Raw genomic sequence first — 18,646 nt, forward strand, 5'->3', positions numbered from 1 at the left:
TGGACCCTCCAGAACAACTTGGGATGTGCAGCAGGTAATGGCTGAAATCTGCCGTGCCTTGTGTAAGCAGAAATGCTTTCTGTTTGCATAACGGCACCTTTGGGTCCCAAGCCCCAAAGGTCCAGGGAATAAAGATGGGTTGTGAATGTGTGTAATTAAAACTGCTGCATGCAATGTGTCTTGCTCAACCACTACTTGCAGCAACCTTGTGTGCTTGAAAAATCTTGCCACTCACCTAATAATCAGGATTTGTTTCCTTTGTACCTCCTTCTCAATTTCTTACTTCTTGTCACAGAGGTAGAAAATATGTGTGTGTGCCTGCGTGTATGTGTGTATATATATAAAAAACTGAAACCAATGCTTTGGTAGAAATAGTACCTGAAGCATTGCTTTTAGTGTACTTTTCATATATTGTGTTCTTGTCAATTGAGTTTTATTCATTTATTTATAGTTACCTACCCAGATATCTTTGGATGTAGGGCAGGATGCAAATAGATTAAATAGTTAAATAGATATTTGGCCATAATTCAGTGTTAGGTTTTGAGAGAGATGGGATGTCCAAGACAAGCAGCAGCTTTTCTGGTGATTCCTGCTGGTGTATCGATTCCCTCACCGTGATTTAGATCTGATGGAGGTAATTCGATATGCTTTTGAACATGAGACTGCCTTTATCTCATTGAATAACTTGCGGGATGAAGTCTATTTCTAACAGTAAAAGGGTAACGAATACAGAACCCTCACCCCAATTGCTTCTCAGCTGAGTTACAGTACAGAAAAAAATATCAACTGGGAGAAAAGCACTTGGGGACAAGGCTGTGGAGAAGTAAGAACTGCATCAGCTTGCCGAAGCCCATGCTCTCCTTTCCATTATAAATAAGCATTTTAAGATTTTTGATGTATCCTGTATATGGTTAAAATCAGACCCCCCCCCAATCTTTCTACATGTTTGAGCCATTCTATATTTAAATACACAAAACTGCTGCTATCTGGTTTGACCCTGAGCTCTTGGCGCATATGCGTACATTTCTATATTGGGATGTATTGGAAGTACAAATAAAGTTACACTGGGTTAAGTGTGGACATGGATATTCAAACAAAGTTGTGATTATGTGCAGAATCATGAGGGTTTTTTATTTGCTTTCAAATGTTTATATAAACAAACAATATTGGTTTCTTAGTAATGTTGTTATTGAGTTAATCAGAGTTTATTCACCGCAGCCATCACACTCTCTCTCAGAGATTTTGATCTAGGAGATCCTTACAATATTTTTGGAAAACATTTCTGGGCAAAGAAAGGAGTGGTCACTGGTGTGTGAATAGCAAGATGTTGCTATTTCTCATTAAATACCCCCCTGCCCAACATCTTGCATTAAAATACGCATTCATTTGAAAACAGAAAAATCTGAACACATCAATTTTTATTTTTAGATTGCTACTCCTATGGTTTATAGTGAAAACAGTTAATCTAAATCCAGAATATTAGGCTCTGTTGATAAGACGGTGTTGCAAAGATTATGCATTTTTGTGTTTAGTAGATTATATGGTTGAGCATGTTAGAGGAGTGGAACAGTGTTTAATGTCTAAGAAGTGAGGTACAGAGGCTCAAACATGCTTAGAAGTCACCCTCTTTGATCCCCAAGCCTATTTTCCAAATGCTAGGCTATAAATAAAGGATGGGGAACCTGTGGTCCTCTAGATGTTGCTGGACTACAACCAGTAGCATAGTGGCAAATTCAGAAGTGTAGGGTCTCTTCATGATAGTCACAGTCACACACACCCCTCCCTTTTTTTGCTGTTGGGTTGAATATGAGATCCTTGTTAATGCCTTCTCTTCTCCCACAACAGCATACATTTCTAGGAGCCAATCAGCATGAAAGAGGAGAGCGTTAGCTACTGAGAAGAGTCTTCTTGGTGGCTGACTCTCATCCTTTCACTCTGATTGGATCCAATCAGCAAAAAAAGACATAGAACTATGTTAGAAGACTCTTCTCAGTGGCTCACATACTCCCCTTTCATGCTTATTTGCTCATTGGATGCTGGCGACATAGAAATCCTGCTGGGACCTTGATCCCAAAAAAGTAAGGGTCTAAGACTGAGGACAACTCTCATCATCCCTGATCTTCCGCCATGCTGGCTAGTTGGAGTCCAACAACATCTGGGGGGCAAAGGTTCCCCACCCCTGCTATACACCTATGCTTATTTACCTGGCCACAGGGACCATTGAACACAGTAGGGCTGCTTTGCTACTGTTGCTATTTTGCAGGTGGGATTCAATCACATACCTGCAAATTCAGGCTGCACAGGTAAAGTGGACATGGTGCTCTTGTGCAAGAAACCTGCTTCTTTTTAAAAATGAACTTTTTGTAATGACAAAAGTGATCACAAGTGTGGGATAACAATTGTTTGACACAACATGGTGTAACCTCCCAGCAAACAAATCAGAATGGATGTTCAATAAACAGATGCTGGGCTGATTCACACGGAGGTTTAATGTGAATCTGGTGTTACTTGCATCCCAGTTTAATTTGCATAGTTCACATGATGTTGCAGGCAATCAACAGCTAGAATGTAGTTTTCCCCTTTCAATCTGTAGTAACCCAATCCTCTTTTAATCCAAAATAGGAAGGAAAAAAGTCTCCAATTCCTGTCTCTAGCGCTTGCAGACGCTGTCCTCCGATGCTTTTAGATGGGTGTGTCAGTCATCCCCCTCTCCAAGCCCACTCTCTCCTTGCTGGCTCCCGTTCTGCAAGTCTGCTGCAAATGGTGCTTTATTTTTCTTTCCCCCCTAACTTGTGCAAAAGCACATAACACTGTTCAAACAAATATTTGTATTTCAGTTGGATTGTAGCAGTGAAAATACAAATAATCGCACTTCAGGGTTATTTTTTTTTATTAATGAAACACTCTGGAACAAACTGAGCATGCTCGGTTGCCAAGGTAACCAGAGGAAGTGGTATTTTGACCTTAAGAGGGCGTGGTCATTAGGAAGCTGTGTGATTGATCCTTCAGTGTGAATGGAAAACAGCAATTGGAAGGTAGTAAGTGTGCACCTCTAATGCGATGTCAAAAGCTTTGTCTTTAATACAAAGTTCAGCTCCCATGTGAATCAGCCCGTTGTCTTATACCCTCCCTCCAAACTTTGTGTAAATGAATCGGAATGAATGCTTAATAAACAGGCTGGTCTGTTTTCTGTGTAATCATGGTTAGGATTGTACTGTCAGCTGGATAAGGAGTGTGTGTGTGCGTGGATGTGCGCATGCATGCATGTGGTGCTTTGCGGGACACTCCTTTTCTCAACTCTGGCATGGAGGTTGTGGGTGTGGGATGGGAGGAGAAGAGCTGTGATTGGATAAGTATTTGGGAAGTATGAAAATACATCCATGTTAATTAAACCAAAATCAGAACACTTGTACAGAGACAAAGAAGTTTTTTTAAAAAAAAAACAAAGCTTTGATGCATGTAACTTGGACTATATTTCAGGTGTTGGTGGTTTCCAGATCTTTTTCTTACTGGGTTTTTTTTTTAGTTTAGGGCTACTATTGGGTGAAGTCCCTTGGCTCGATTTTTTGAATGGTCCCAGATAACATGGGGTGGATGGGAGGAAGCTAATACCCTAACCACCAATTGGAATATAGTGTAGTTTTGTGTATTCTCCCCCACCCCCAAAATTCCAGCTCTGTTGTGCTCCCAGTGATATAATTGGGAGCATGATAGAGCCAAAGGGAGGTATTCAATTAACTTTTTGTGGTAGTGCAAGGGGTGCTAATGCAAGGGGATTTCCCCTTCTCTTTCCCTTGCACATGCCCTGCACTGTCCCCAAATCTGCTACAGAGGTTGGGAGAATCCCCAGAATAGATTTGGGATGAATGCAGGGGGAGGAGAGGGGGAGATCATTCTACCCAAGGAGAAATCCTTGCAATGAAGCAATCTTAGCCTTAACGCTACATTGACTACAACCTCAAGTGCCCTCCCCCACTCCCTAAAAGCCACGGAGCTCTGCTTCATTGGCCCCTTCTCCTCCACAGTGGCAGGAAAGAGGAAGAGCTTCTCCCTGGCATCTGGAACATTGAAAAAGTGGCACCCTAAGCACAAAGAGCACTGAGACACATATGTTTCCAAGCCACTGAACATGCATGTTCAGTACTCACATTCCTTGGAAGATGACATTCTCTAGGGTATGTGGCACTCTGGAATGCTGCTTGTTTCAGTGGCCCAGTTGCTAGGAAATGTCGCAGGGAGTGAATACCGTGTGTGTGTGTGTGTGTGTGTGTGTGTGAAAGAGAGAGAAAGAGAGAAAACTCACAATGGGTCCTCATGTAGGTGGAATTTGGGCTCAGCTTGTAATCTGGTGTTCCAGTTGTGAACTTGGGCATCAATGTTGGGATGCAACTGTTTGTTCCATTTCCACTGACTTCACAAAAGCTCAGCCAATGAAGTAGGGAAGCCATCCCTAACATGCATTGTGCATGAACCCACCCTCAAAGAGCGACTCTTATAGGAGGTGAAAGGTAGGAATGTCACATTTATTGAACACAGTTCAGAAAATCAAAGAGAGCTCTTGCCCTTTGCAAGGGATAAAGTGATTTGGCTACCAAGGATTTTGTCTGTAGTTAATATTAGTGGCCAACCTAGGAGATGGGGGATGGGGAGAAGTGGGCCTGCGCCAGACCCATCATGCTGCTCCATATAGATCCAGAGTTCTTGCCCAAAGGTGCCATCTTCTGCCCAGGCTGTTATACTCTCCTCTTTTCCCTCTCCCCCTTGCCGGCCCCTAACTCTCAGGGGATCAGCTTCTCAAGCCTCCACTTTTCACACGCTTGTTTTTCATAACCACAGACTTGTCAACACATGGACAGAGAGACATTGATCCTCCTATAAGATCAGTATGCACTTATCTTGGTGTTCTTCTGGACTGAGGTCACACGATGGAGTGGGGGTGGGCAGGTTGCTGGCTGGGTGCCATTCCTTGTAGTTCCAAGAAAGCTAGAGCATCTCAGACTTTGAAATGCATAACTGTCTTCAGCCAATTTTGTTTTGCCATGTGTGCAGTAAATGTTCCTGCATAAGATATGGAGGCAGCTGTGAAACAGGAAGCTTAACGCTGAAGCTAATGTGACCTGTTGTGTCTTTCCTGGCAGCAGATTGTTCTTTTTCTAAACTCAACATTAATTCCTCATTCTTGCCCTTTCCAATTGATTCCTATTACACTGAGAGCATTTAAAGACTGGCATTACTTTGGGGAAGCAAAATGTACAATGCTGTAGAAATGTAAAGACAGTTTATAAAAATAAATATAAAATAGACTTTATACTTAGAAGCTTGACTGGATGCATTAAAGGCCTCTTATAAAGGAAGAACATATGTGGATACATTTACATGATTTGTCCTAGAAAGAACATAGATGAGTGCATACATCATGAAAGTGGGAGGGTTGTTAAAATGCTTTCTTGTACTGTTGGTATGTAATGACCTAGTTATATACTTGTAACTATGAAAAAATTGATAAATAAATATGTTTATTTATTAAAAATAACACCTAGAGATCTGGTGATCCACCCACAAGTTCTCTAATACTAGCTTGTGAGCTTTGCTTCATTGGTTTGGCATTGCTGGATTAATGTACAGGAAACACGTGGCACAGATTTAGGAGAATTAAGAATAGACAGGAAATAATAATTGAACTAAGGTCTGCATGGAGCACCAAAGCATCAAAAATAAAGGTAAAGATTTCTATGATCAGGGGTTTCCACCCCAGCAGTGCTTCCTGCTGTGTTTTCTGTGTGAATACAGTAGGGCACCACTCATACGGTGGATTAGGTTCCAGACCCCTGCCGAAAAGCGAAAATCGCCAAAAAGTGGAACACCGACAATAAAATGATGCCCGACACCCGAAAAATGCAGAAAAAGCGGAGCAAGCGCCGTATGAGTGGGGCCCTACTGTAATTGAAAACCTCTGTATTAGTGGAATGCTGAGAAGCGGAATGCTGAAAAGCAGGGCCCTACTGTACTCGTCTCCATTATTTATTCTCACAAGTAGCCAACTCGCCTGAGCTACTGTTCATACATATCATGGCCAGCAGATCATGCAGATGTTTCTTAAACTTCTGATGGCTGAGATACGCTTACCTTATGAGTTAAATTTGGAGCCATGCTTCTCTCTTCTGCCCCGGAAAGGTTTCCCTTTAGAGCCTGTAAGAATTATTCATTCTTTGATGAGGAGCCTGCTTACTGTATTTCTGCACAAGTGACTGATTTGGAAGGAGGTAGCTTCGGAGCTGGGACTCAGACGCAATAGGCCATTTCTTGTAAGAAAAGGCTGTTCTGCTGCATTGGCGATGATTGAATCATTTACTCCTGGAGCAAAGATGCCATCAGAATTGCCTTCTTTCAGAGGATGCTGATTGGAAGGAGATACAATCAAAACAGTGAATCATTTCGTGACACATGGACACCTGAGTGGATACTAGCGTGGGTGCATGGTGGTCTTTTATTATTTCTCATTATGTACTTTCCCCAGTTTTAAAATATAGTTGTATTCTCCCTTTCTTTCTTACAGCCCTCCATCATGCCATTGAATTAGCAGAACATATTTCAGCATTTCCTCAGCAATGTATGCGTGGGGACAGAAGCTCTGCTTACTACAGTGCATTTGAAGCTTCCTCCTTCACAGAAGCCATGCAATTTGAGATTGACACTGGAGTACAGGTGGTATTAAAAGAGGCAGTTCCTGGTGCTAATAAGTTCAGCTCGGGGCATGGGCGCGGTGGAGCAAAGCTGTAGGAGCTGAATATCATCATTCTTTGCTTTCAAAGCATTTACTCCCCCCTTAATAATAGAAATAACTCTTAAGTTACCCTTGCAAAAAACCCCCAAACAAACAACATACTTTATATATGTATATGCTATCCCATTGAAATATAAATGTTATAATGTTTCATAGTCCATCTTCATTGAGTGTAAAATTCATACCTGAACCAATGCTTATGAATGTTAGTTTTTAAATAATGTAAATACAATTATGAATTACCAGCAAATATTTAAGGCCTTGAAGATTACAGAATCAGGCTGCAATCCTATACACAATTATCTAGAAGTAAGCGCCATTGAACTCAGTGGGATTTACTTCTGAATAGACATGTTTAGGATTGCGCTTGCCTCTTCTGTTAAAAGTGAAATGCAAATACAGGACCTCTATATGTACATTTTGGTGCACACAAGGCTGTGGATGCAAGCAGATGTGTGTGTGTTTAAAAATGATTCAGATATCTGTGTTTAGGCCCAGGAACAAATTATACAACTTTATTTGCCTATGACCTAGACATAAAAACTAGGGGAAAAAAGCTTTAGTATAGTAAAGTATAGGGAACAGAGTATTGGATATCCATTGGAAAGATCAGAGTTCGAATCTTGATGCAATAATGACATTAGGTGGCCTTGAGCAAGTCATATTGTGATATAACCTACCTCATTAGGTTGTGTGGCAAAAATGGGATCATTTATACTACCTTGAGCTCTTTGGAGGAAAGGTGAGATATAAAGACAACAGATAGATAGATAGATCTATCTAAGTACTATGGTTTGATTTATTTTTTATTTTTTTTACAAATGTTTTCCTATCTTAAATTCCTCCGGTGATAGCAGATGAGTTCATGGATATAGTTACAGTTCATCTCTGACAAAGAGACCACACCTTCTGAGTGCTAGAACAGACAGTACCTTGGCTTTGTGGCAAGAATTTAAAGAAGCCAGTTCAAAAAGCAAGCTGCCATTTTTCCTATATGGAAGAATTTCTATAAAGCTGACTCTGGTTCACCACCAGATGTCCTCCATGAGTAGGAAAATATATTTCGTATTCTGCATTCATAGCATTTAAAGACAGGGCAGTGAAAAAAAAGTTTGAGAGAGAGAGATCAAATATTAGAAGGTAAAACGTTCTTCTAATAGCATTGGTGTTTTAATTCTGTAGCCTGAAACCTCACAGAACACCTCTGAGTTTTATTCACTAAAGGAATAATTTTGTGTATCCTTTTTTAAAATACCCTTTAATTTTTTTTAAAAAAATTCTAATTTCAAATATCGCAATGTTAATTTTACATATATAGCTGTAATAATCCCTCCACATTCCACTCTCATCAGTTCCTTGACAATGGTAGAGCATCCAAATGGACTTTTGAATTAAAGTCACTTGATCTGAATCCCAATCGAGACATTACAATATAGAGCTCTGAGTCACGGTTTTCCAGACTTGTAGGTGTAAATAAGGCCTGGCTGAATACATATCGCTCTGCCTCTTAGTAAAATGGGAATGCTTCATACAGATGGGAAGGGTTCCCAACTAAATGGGTCTGGGGAGAAGGCTAGGAGGGGGTGCCCCTGCTTAATGGACATGTGTGACTCCCCTCAGGTCTGCAAGAAAATTTGGTTGAAAAGCCAGCAGATTGCCTGAAGACAGAGGGCTGTGTGTGCATCCTGTCTTCATGATGCTATGGAAGATGGAACCCATAGAACAGGATATAGGGACCATTCCTCAGTTGTTAAGTGGTCATTTGGCTGAAGTAAAGCATGCAGCCTCAAGCAAAACATAGGGAAAGAATTGCCCTCCGGGGATGTACGTCATCAAACATACATTCTCAGAGCTCAGTTTCCTCTGCAACAGAATCCCTTTTGCTCAGAATGGTACTTCTCTCCCCGTTGAGGGATCTTAGAGGGGAACTTGGCCTAAGAGATATGCAGACAGGAAATCCAATGTCATCTGTCAACAGCTATGGAGGAAAGCTGAAAAAAAGGTAAGGGAGGACAGTTGGGTAGGGAATTGGAAAAGGAGTGTGCCCATTTGACCCCACCCAGTGAACTGTGAGCGGGGCTGACTCTTTGGGGGGATTGATCTTAGAAAACATGCTTTTTCTGAGCTATGTTTTCCCCTTCATGAAGTGTTCAGTGGCTAAAGGGCAGACCTTTTGTCCCAGATGCTATCATGGAAGTCTGAGCATCTTAATTTCAAGGGAAGCCTTGGGTTCATCCTCTGAGCTGAAGACAAAGCCCTCTCTTTGACTTCAGGGTAAAAAGAAAAGAACAAGGTTAATATCCCTAAGTCAAACAGAAGGGTGACAGTGGCTGTCCTTGGAATGGGGGAGGGGAGATCTTCCACTTTGCCCTGCCCTTCTTCCACTTTACAACACTTTGTTGTGGAACTTTACCTGTAGCAATTAATTTTGAATAATGCCAATATTTTATAGCTTATATGTTTTATTTATTTATTATTTGTTATATTTATAGTCTGCCCTTCTTCCTAGAAGGAGCCCAGGGCAGCAAACAAAAACACTAAAAACACTTTAAAACATCTTAAAAACAAAGCACTTTAAAACACATTAAAATAAAACTTCTTTAAAACTGTATTAAAACAAAGCATCTTTAAAAACATTTTTTAAAAAAGCTTAAAAACATCTAAAAAGTAATTCCAACAGACACAAACTGGGATAAGGTCTCTACTTAAAAGGCTTGTTGAAAGAGAAAGGTCCTTATTATTCTGTGGCTGATCTCTTGGGAATGTTGTCACAAAATGTTTTTTAGGACTGTTGCACCAACTTTGCATCAGTGGAGACCTAAAATGTGGGATGTATAGTGCACTGTGGCTTTTAAGCCTACATCCCTAAATCCCTCGTGGGTCTGAACTGGGATCCCAGCAGAAAGTAGGAGGAAAAGTTGAAAGGATGGGGGGGAGAATATTCCTCCCTCTTTTGTATGACCTGTGTGGTCCTTCAGAGGTTGTTGGGCTCCAGCTGTCATCAGCCTTAGCTTGCATGACCAATGGTCAGGAATGACGGGAATTGTGGTCCAGCAACAACTAGATTTCTAGAGGGTCACAGGTTCTCCATCCCTACCTTAAGGTCAGCACATTTAAGTAAGAGGCAAGTTTTTTTTTTTTAAAAAAAAAGTTTAATAGGTGCAGAAGTAGAGTCTTGTCAGCCATAAATGTTCAAGTAGTCTTCGGGCTTATCCAAACAGAGTGGGATAATCCACAGTTTCCATATTCGGTTTGTCATCTGATAGTCCTCACTTTGCCTTTTAGTTCGCTCTTTCCCAATTAAAAAAACGCTTTTTTGCACCCGCACATGCAGCAGTAAGATCCCTACATTCTTTTCACTTTTTCCAAGCTCCGCCTCTAAAACCTCCCCCTATCAACCAATTGGTCAGCAAAAAAATGACGTATGCTCCTCTCCCCCTTTGCAACGAAGCACAATATGGTTGTAAAGGAGTTCTCGCTGTGGAAGGAAAGGGAGAAGGGGGGAGTCGGTTTCAGCCTGTCTCCTGAAAGCTTTGTCAATTTCATTCTACTGCTGGGGTTTTTGTTTCAAACCATTTTGCCAGGGAAGGAAAGGGAGAAGGAGGGGGGGTTACACGTTTCTTGCTTTTTTGGAGAATTAAGTGCAAGTGCCAGCGTGTGTATCTCCTTAAATATCCATAAAGGCAGAAAAGCACACATTCCTTTAAGCATAATATCGCAAATACCAACAAGAAAGGGTTTGCTGGTCGGTTTCACGCCTGCCTCCAGAAAGCTTTGTCAATTTCATTCTCTATGGTTCTCCAGTCTCTAAGGAGATACACACGCTGGCAATTGCACTTATTTCTCTAAGGTGTCTCAAGGTGCCTATATGCGAATAATTACTGCATTTTGGTTGGCTTGTTTTGTGATATTTTGCAAAAGCAACTGTATGCTTTTCTACCCTTACGCAAAAGCAACCGCTCCTCTCTCTTTTCCTTACACACACACACACACACACACACACACAGAGAGAGAGAGAGAGAGAGAGAGAGAGAGAGAGAGAGAGAGAGAGGTCTTTGCAGGAGTGGCGGGGGAAGGGGAGGCAGGGAGGCTAAAGCCACTGAAGCAGGTTAAGCCATGGCACCAAACAAATAAAGTATATCACGCCGAGGTAAAACGAATTCCCTCCACTGTTTGCAGCTTGAGACCAAGCCCGCCTAGGAGCACCCACGAGGGGTGGGCTGCCCGCTGCTCCCTTCGGGACAATTGATAAGATTTGGGGAGGGGAGGGGAGGCGAGCTGAGGAGGAGTCGGCAGCGGCTGTGTGATAGGCTTTTGCCGGCAAAATGATTTGAAACAAAAACCCCAGCAGGTAGAATGAAATTGACAAAGCTTTCTGGAGGCAGGTGTGAAACCGACAGCAGCCCCTTTCTCGCTCGCTGTGCATTGCAGATCTCACCCAGAGCAGCCGCCCAGTTTGCAGGCTGGCAAAAAATAAAATGCATCTGCGCAGTAGTTGCAGAACGCCCCCAACACCCCACCATTGCAATGATTGGTTCAATTTTCCCAGGCTTATTCTCGCACATGCGCAAAAGTGCAGATACGTGATTGGCTGGAATGAGGAGAAGGGGCAAGGGGAAATGCCCAAGAACCGCCCATCAGCTGTAAAGTCCGCGGTATTGCATCCTATCTCCTGAAGGCACAGCGGATGATTCCCGATTTTAAACAGCAAATCGCATTTTTGCCGGTATTGCAAGGAGCGGATTTAACCCGTGAAAATGCGTAACAGCGCGAGACATCATTTGGACGACCGAAAAATAATGAACACACATAGCGGGCATGTCACACATTTTGCAGTCGTCTGGATGAGCCCTTAGACAAGCCAGTATTTCCCAGGCTCAACTCTGGCCCTTTCTATCTGTAATATGGGAGCTGTAGTAGTGCTGTGCCTTTATGTGGTTGTAAAAAAACAAAATTCTGAATAACGTGAAGTTCTTTGAGCACTTAATAGTTATGTAGTGTTCTAAGTAGTATTGGTCTTTAAAAAAAGTAAAATTCTATGCACAACCAGACTCTGTCTTAATTACCTGAATTATTTGTCAGGCAAAACAAAGTAAAAAAGCAAGTATGCCTGTTATCTTAAGGGATCTTTTGCCATGAACAAAGATTAACTGCTTAGTTTATAGAAAACAACAACCCTGTTTTAAGCTCATGGACTTCCTCTTAAAGTTATTCACAGGTTTATTATACTTCCTGTTAACTACTCTCCTTGTGAAATAAGATACATTGTTTTTAGTATGAGGGCCTCTATAAATATGTTGTGGAAGAGAGGAGGAAACACATGTGAGTATATAAATTCTTTGCATCTGATTGTCTGACAGAGAATTTCTCCTCCATTACATGTTTCGCAGTCAGCAAGAGTAGCCATTCTTGTGTCTTCAAATGGATGTGGATGCTTAAGATCCATACAAATCCATAAAAAACAACCCCAATATAAGTTGATATACTAAGCTGGAAAGTGATTTTAAATTAGGATGGCCACATGCGAGGGAGGACAGGGCTCCTGTAAGTTTTGATAGCTGTATAGAAGAGGAAGGGATTTTCAGTCGGTACATCTTCACAGCACAGTGCTCAAAGAGGCTGAAAAAAACAGCTGCACCAGTTGAGCTTCCTGCTTCTACATATCTTTATATTAGGGATGGAAAATCTGTGGTCCTTCAAATGTTGTTGGATTGCAACTCTCATCACCATCGGCCATGCTGGCTGGAGCTAATGGGAGTTGGAATCCATGATCTGGAGGACGGGTTCCTCGCCCCTGGTTTAAAAAGTACAGTAGCTTTGTCTGTTGCGGTGCTTACCCCTATTTGTAATGGATAATTTATTCTGAAAAGTTGCAGTCCCAAACTCAATCACTCTGAAACAGCTTCACTAAGAACATTAATATAAGGTGTCAGATAGGTGGAAGGGTAAACCTACTATCAAAAATGAGGAAATAATTTTTTCAAGTTGTGATTATCAAGCTTCTTTAAATAGAATATATCTGGTCCAGACAAGTCCAGACAAGTGTTGAGCTAAGGTGATCTTCATCAGGGGATATTAAGAATAGTGGATAAAGGCACGTTATTCTCCTAAACCAAGGATGGGGAATCTGTGGCCTTCCCAACAAGAACAAAAGAAGAGCCTGCTGGATCAGGCCAATGGGCCATCAAGTTCAGCATCCTGTTCTCACAGTGGCAAACCAGATGCCCAGGGGAAGCCTACAAGCAGGGTCTGAGGGCAAGACCACTCTCCCCTTCTGCAGTTTCCAGCAACTGGTACTTGGAAACATTTTGCTTCCGACTATGAGGCAGAGCATAGCCATAATCGCCTTCTATCCTCTTTGTATTTGTCCAGTCTTTGAAAGCCGGTGTGGTATAGTGGTTAGGGTGCTGGACTAGGACCTGGGAGACCAGGGTTCAAATCCTTACTCAGCCATGAAGCTCACTGGGTGACATTGGGCCTCACAGACTAACCTATCTCACAGGGTTGTGGGGATTAAATGAGGAGAAAAGGTGGGATATAAATGCAATAAAAAAAATAAAGCTATCCAAGTTGGTGGCTGTCACTGTCTCCTGTGGGAGTGAATTGCATAGATTAACTATGCGCTGAGTGAACAAGTACTTTTGTCTGTCCTGAATCTTCCAACATTCAGCTTCACTGGATGTCTATGAGTTCTAGCATTATGAGAGAGGGAGAATAACTTTTCTCTATCCACATTCTCCATGCCCTACATAATTTTAAACTCTTCTATGATGTCCCACTCTTCTATCATGTTTTCTGTCAGCCCCAAATGCTGCAACCATTCCTTGAAGGGGAGTTGCTATGTCCCCTTGATCATTTTGGTTGACCCCAGAGCTTGGAAAATTTACTTTTTTGAACTACAATTCCCATCAGCCCAATCCAGCGGCCATGCTGGCTGGGGCTGATGGGAGCTGTAGTTCAAAAAAGTAACTTTTCCAAGCTCTGGTTGACCCTATTGGAATCCAGCTCCCATCAACCCCAGCTAGCATGGCCTATGATTGGGGCTGATGAGAGTTGTAGTCCAGCAATATCTGGAGGGCTACAGGTTCCCCTCCTGTGTAAAACTCAGGTTTCTATGAAAGCAGTGTGATCAGATTTTGTGGAAGTAGACCTTAGAACAATTTTAATACAGTTCTCTAGTAAAAGGTGCCCCCCCCATACTTCTTTATGTTAGGGTGCTTTCGGGTTTTTTTTTTTTTGAGGGTAGAATTTGTTACAGAACTGTATAAAAACTGGTTTCATTATGTATAACTAATAATAGACTTAATATTTGTACTTGGTACCCACTTTTTTTGGGGAAAAGTTCTTGTCATATGTCTGCAAATAGAAATAGAAGGAAAATAATTGATAATGGTTAGAGTGACTTATAAAGTTAGCCAGGAATGCAGTTGGCATCCTGGTTAAACACAAGAAAGGCTAGGCAAGTAAGAATGAATATTGATCCAAATAATCCCCTGGTGAGTTCCTATAAGCTCTCATTTCATAACAGAAAAACCATAGGTATCAACACACATGGATATATAATATTGTAATTTATACTTGTGCCATTACAATGAGATTGTTGCTATCCAAGTCCATCTTTCAGATTCTATAGAGAAGCTTCTGGGCTCCTAACTGCTGTCTATATACCTTTACTTGATTGTAAACTTTATAGTAGACATACTGTAAGCATATGCATGTTCAAAAAAGTATTATGCAGCTGAGATATGCATGTCTTTTCTTTGATGCTATTAGGGAAACTCAGCCTGACAGCATCTGAATTTACCCTTCAATACTATGTTTCTAGGGTCAGGGAATGGGGCCTCCATGATCAGATCTGGAGTAGAATATGGTTTTTTTTAAGAGCTCTTTGAAATCTGGAAGTTTGCACAGAGTTGCTCAGTTAAGTTAGCTTGGCTGATTTTACCACAGTACCAGGTATGTTTCCTCTGAACTAAAAATCATTACGTTGAATGGTAGGCACACAAAAGACAAGCATGCATAGAATTAACCTTTGTTTCAACTGTGGGTTGGAATGTGAATAAGCTACTAATTGCCACACAGAATTTCGGTTCCAAATTATTTCTCTCATTCTGCCTACTGAATCTCTTTGACTCCTTACTCCTTTTTTAAAATATGCTGCAGAAACCACTAGGAAATAAGCCCCCTTAGACACAAAACATTAGGTTGAAGCCCTTACTTTATTACAGCTTCCTCCAACAGGTGCTCTTCTGATATTTTGAACTACAGCTCCCATCAGCCTCTGCCAGCATGACCAACAGTCAGGTCTGACACAATCCAAAACATCTGGAGGACATCAGTTTGGGGAAGGCCGTTCTACTGCGTGACAAACAATATTTTATCCGGGAAGTGTCCCCCCTCCTCCCCCGCTTGCAAGCGAATTTAGTTCTAGCCGGGACAAGAGCAAAACCAACACGTTCCTCCCTCGCCTTCTTCGCACATATTTGTATTCGGGCAATATCCTCTGTTTTCATCTTTATCCGCCTATCTTATTCTGGAAATGAGCAGAAGTTGAAAGGATCAGGGAGAAACCAGCACTGGACGTTGCAGGAGGCAACGCCCCCTCTCGGGGAGGAGAAGCTTCAGAAATGACGGACAGGGACAGGAAGCCTCTTTAATAGTTGCCTCCTCTGCCTATCAAAAGAGCGGGAGGCGGGAGGTTGTCCCAGCTGGATCGTCGTGGTACCTGCGAGCAGCTGCAGCCGCTCACATTAGTGACTGGAGGCTGCCCGTGCTGACGAGAGGAGAGCGCGCGCAATTGGGATTGTCTTGAAAGCTCCCTCAGCTTTCGCGCAAGTCTCTCAGAGAGAACTTGACAGGGAAGCGGCGGGTTGTTTTTTTGCAAGGAATTTTGACTCCTAGGGAGAAAGGGTGTGGGAGGAAAGTTTTGCTTTTAAATTAATTTTATGTTTGGCATTTTATTTTTGGTTTCTCCTTTCTTCAGTCCTTCCCACCCCCATCTCTGGCAAGAGTTTTTTCTTTCCCTGTCCGAATTCCATTATGTGTGAGGGATTCTTCCGTAAATAGGGAACGGAGATAGGCGGGTTGCTTTCCCCCTTTTCCTTCTGGCTTGCTCTTGGCGTAGGGGAACAGGCGCAAACATACTGCCGGCTATCCTGGCTTAGGAGAAAAACAGACGCCAAGCAGAATTAGATCAACTGGCGGGCAGGAAACCTCTGTAACAAGAACGTGAGCTATAGTCTGTGTGTGTAAGTGTAACGTGAGGACATTTTTTACCTGGGCAGGACATTTTTTTCCCCTGTCGCCCCAGGAGAGAAGGCTGTGGCAGAGACCCCCTTGCAGCTCCCCTGAGGGGTAGGGCTGAAGGGGGGATGGGTTTAACGACTATGAAGGAGGCTCCCACCCCTCACCTTCCTCTCCAATGAATTAAACCCCCCCCCCGAACCCGAGAGAAGGGGGTGAAGAGAGACAGCTTCCAAGGCAGGCCTTAGCCATAAGATAAGTGAGCGGCGGCAGGTAGAAGAGGCGGGTGGAAAAGCGATGCCTTTGAGGCTGCGCTGGCTTTGGTGGTGGGCGCTGGTGTGCAGTAGCTGCTGCTGTTCCCCGCCGCCTGTGCTGCCTCTCCTGCCCGCCGCGGGGGCGCTGCTCCCGGGCAGCAGGAGCGCTGCAGGCGAGCAGCTTCAGGCGCCGGTCACCACCTCCTCGTCCCCGGCGGGCTTTCTCTACCGGCGCCTCAAGTCCCACGAAAAGCGAGAGATGCAGAAGGAAATTCTGTCCGTGCTGGGCTTGCCTCACCGTCCCCGGCCCGTGCATGGATTGCTGCAGCAGCAGCAGCAGGAGGAAGAGGAGCAAGGAGTTTCCTTTCCCCACCAGCAACAGCCGCGGCGGCAACACTTGGTGCCCCCTCCAGGCAGGCTGAACTCGGCTCCTCTCTTCATGCTGGATCTGTACAATACTCTGTCCAGCGAGGAGGAAGAAGAGGATGAGGAGGGAGCGGAGTATCGCAGGAGGAGCCAGGATCTCTCAACTGCGCGCCCGTTGCAGCGGAAAACGCTCCTCAGTCACCACCCAGGATCCCCCTCTGGCGGCAACGGCGGCTCCCCTACCTTGGCCACCTCACAGGACAGCGCTTTCCTCAGTGACGCTGACATGGTCATGAGCTTCGTCAACCTGGGTGAGTGTGACGATGAGAAGGGGTGGAGCTTTGGGGGCGCCCTCATTGTCACCTGGTGATGTATGTCGCACGTGCTAGAATTCTGTTGTACAAATAAAAACTGCAAGTTGACATTGTGGATCGCTTTCCACCCATACCTCTATGTACTTTTTCGTATTTATCCCTTTGCCCCGGAAAGTTGCTCTGTTCGGGTCGCCTTGTTATGCCAAAAGTGCGTTTCACTTGCAGCCCCCCACCTTACATCCTAATGAACTCAGAAATTTACTTTTCATAGTTGCCTTGCAATCAGATAACATAAAGCTGGCAGGTGCATACAAAACGCTGAGAGGTGATCCTATTGAATTATTGCCAGCTCTTCACTTTTAATATATTTTTTTTAAAAAGAGGTGTTATTTCAAACATGCCAGTCTCTTCAGGTGATGGAAAAGCCCAGATAGCATATATGTGTATATGGGGGCCAAACAGCCAATTTGGTTGACCACTCAAAAGTATAAGGGGCCTTTGGCTTCTCCATCTCTGCAGCTGATATATTAACGTTAATGTCAGGGCTTATTTTGGAAGCTTGTAGCTGCATGGGACATAAATAATATTTTGAACACCTCAAAAGTTTTCTGATTTAATACCTTGGAAATTGACTTGCATGTAAAAGTACCCAGATTCAGTCACGGGTATCTCTCAAATTAAAATAATCCCAGGGAGATTTCTGCCTAGAACTCCAGAGCAGGTGTGGGAACCCTTGGCCCTCCAGAAGTTGCTGAACTACAACTCTCATTAGCCCCAGCAAGCCTGCCCAATGACCAGGGATGATGGGAGTTGTAGTTCAGCAACATCCGGAGGGCCAGAGATTCCCCACATCTGCTTTAGAGAACTGCGGTTTGCTGGAGTAAGCTCCAAGGCAGATGCACCATTGGTCTGGCGTGGTATATAGCAGCTTCAGATGAAATCACACCTTTTTTATTATAACATAAAGCAAAAGTGTGTTTCTATAATCCAGTGAAAATGTACATTGCTAATTCAGGGTCGTGTTCATAAGGATTTTGAGCAGCATTATGTGCTCTGCACCATTTTGTAGCTATACACTACTTACTCATTAGTCACCTTGTCAGGCTGTTCCCAGACTTGCACTATTTTGTGGGTGGGATTTAATTGCATACTAGCAAATTTAGGTTGCACAGTTAAAGTGGATGTGGTGCTCTTGTGCAACAAACTCACTTCCAAAATTATTAGACTTTATTCAGACTTTATGAGGAAGGTGACGAGAAAATACACTGGAAAGTAATGGATAACAATTGCTTCACATGGCATTGTATCACTTACTTGCAAAGAAATTAGAATGAATGCTCCATAAACAGTGGACGTTGCATAACCTCTCTGCAGGCAATTGGATAGAATGCTCAATAAACAGGTTGTCTGGAAGAAACCACTATCTATGCTTGTTGTAAATTGCTGGCATTCAGTTCCATGAACATATGGTACTGACCATGGTACTGTTTACATATGCCTGTGGCTGGTTTAGGAAAACTGAGTTTAAGTGCTCTGTCCAAGATCTGTTTTCCTCATATATATAATTGCATTTAGGTCTTGAGCACGTATACGCATCAAAGATTAAAAAATAAAGGCTTGTTTACTGGGATAAATGTCTGTGTAGTAATGAAACACTCAGGGTTGTATCCAACTAAGTTGTACTC

The 18,646-nt window shown here is 42.9% G+C and overlaps 2 protein-coding genes across 2 annotated transcripts in view; both read left to right on the forward strand.

Annotated features, from left to right (window-relative positions):
* Positions 1-6,934, forward strand: part of LOC133367503 (enoyl-CoA hydratase EchA19-like) — a 41,997-nt gene extending 35,063 nt beyond the window's left edge. Inside the window, exon 6 of the mRNA XM_061591601.1 lies at positions 6,557-6,934. Within this exon, the coding sequence (XP_061447585.1) occupies positions 6,557-6,780 (224 nt within the window). The 3' untranslated portion in view covers positions 6,781-6,934. The remainder of the gene's footprint in view (positions 1-6,556) is intronic.
* Positions 6,935-15,456: 8,522 nt separating this feature from the next.
* Positions 15,457-18,646, forward strand: part of BMP6 (bone morphogenetic protein 6) — a 201,821-nt gene continuing 198,631 nt past the window's right edge. The window contains exon 1 of the mRNA XM_061591585.1: positions 15,457-16,958. Within this exon, the coding sequence (XP_061447569.1) occupies positions 16,325-16,958 (634 nt within the window). The 5' untranslated portion in view covers positions 15,457-16,324. The remainder of the gene's footprint in view (positions 16,959-18,646) is intronic.

This window comes from Rhineura floridana, chromosome 1, assembly GCF_030035675.1.
Source record: "Rhineura floridana isolate rRhiFlo1 chromosome 1, rRhiFlo1.hap2, whole genome shotgun sequence".
NCBI classification, from domain to species: Eukaryota; Metazoa; Chordata; class Lepidosauria; order Squamata; family Rhineuridae; genus Rhineura; species Rhineura floridana.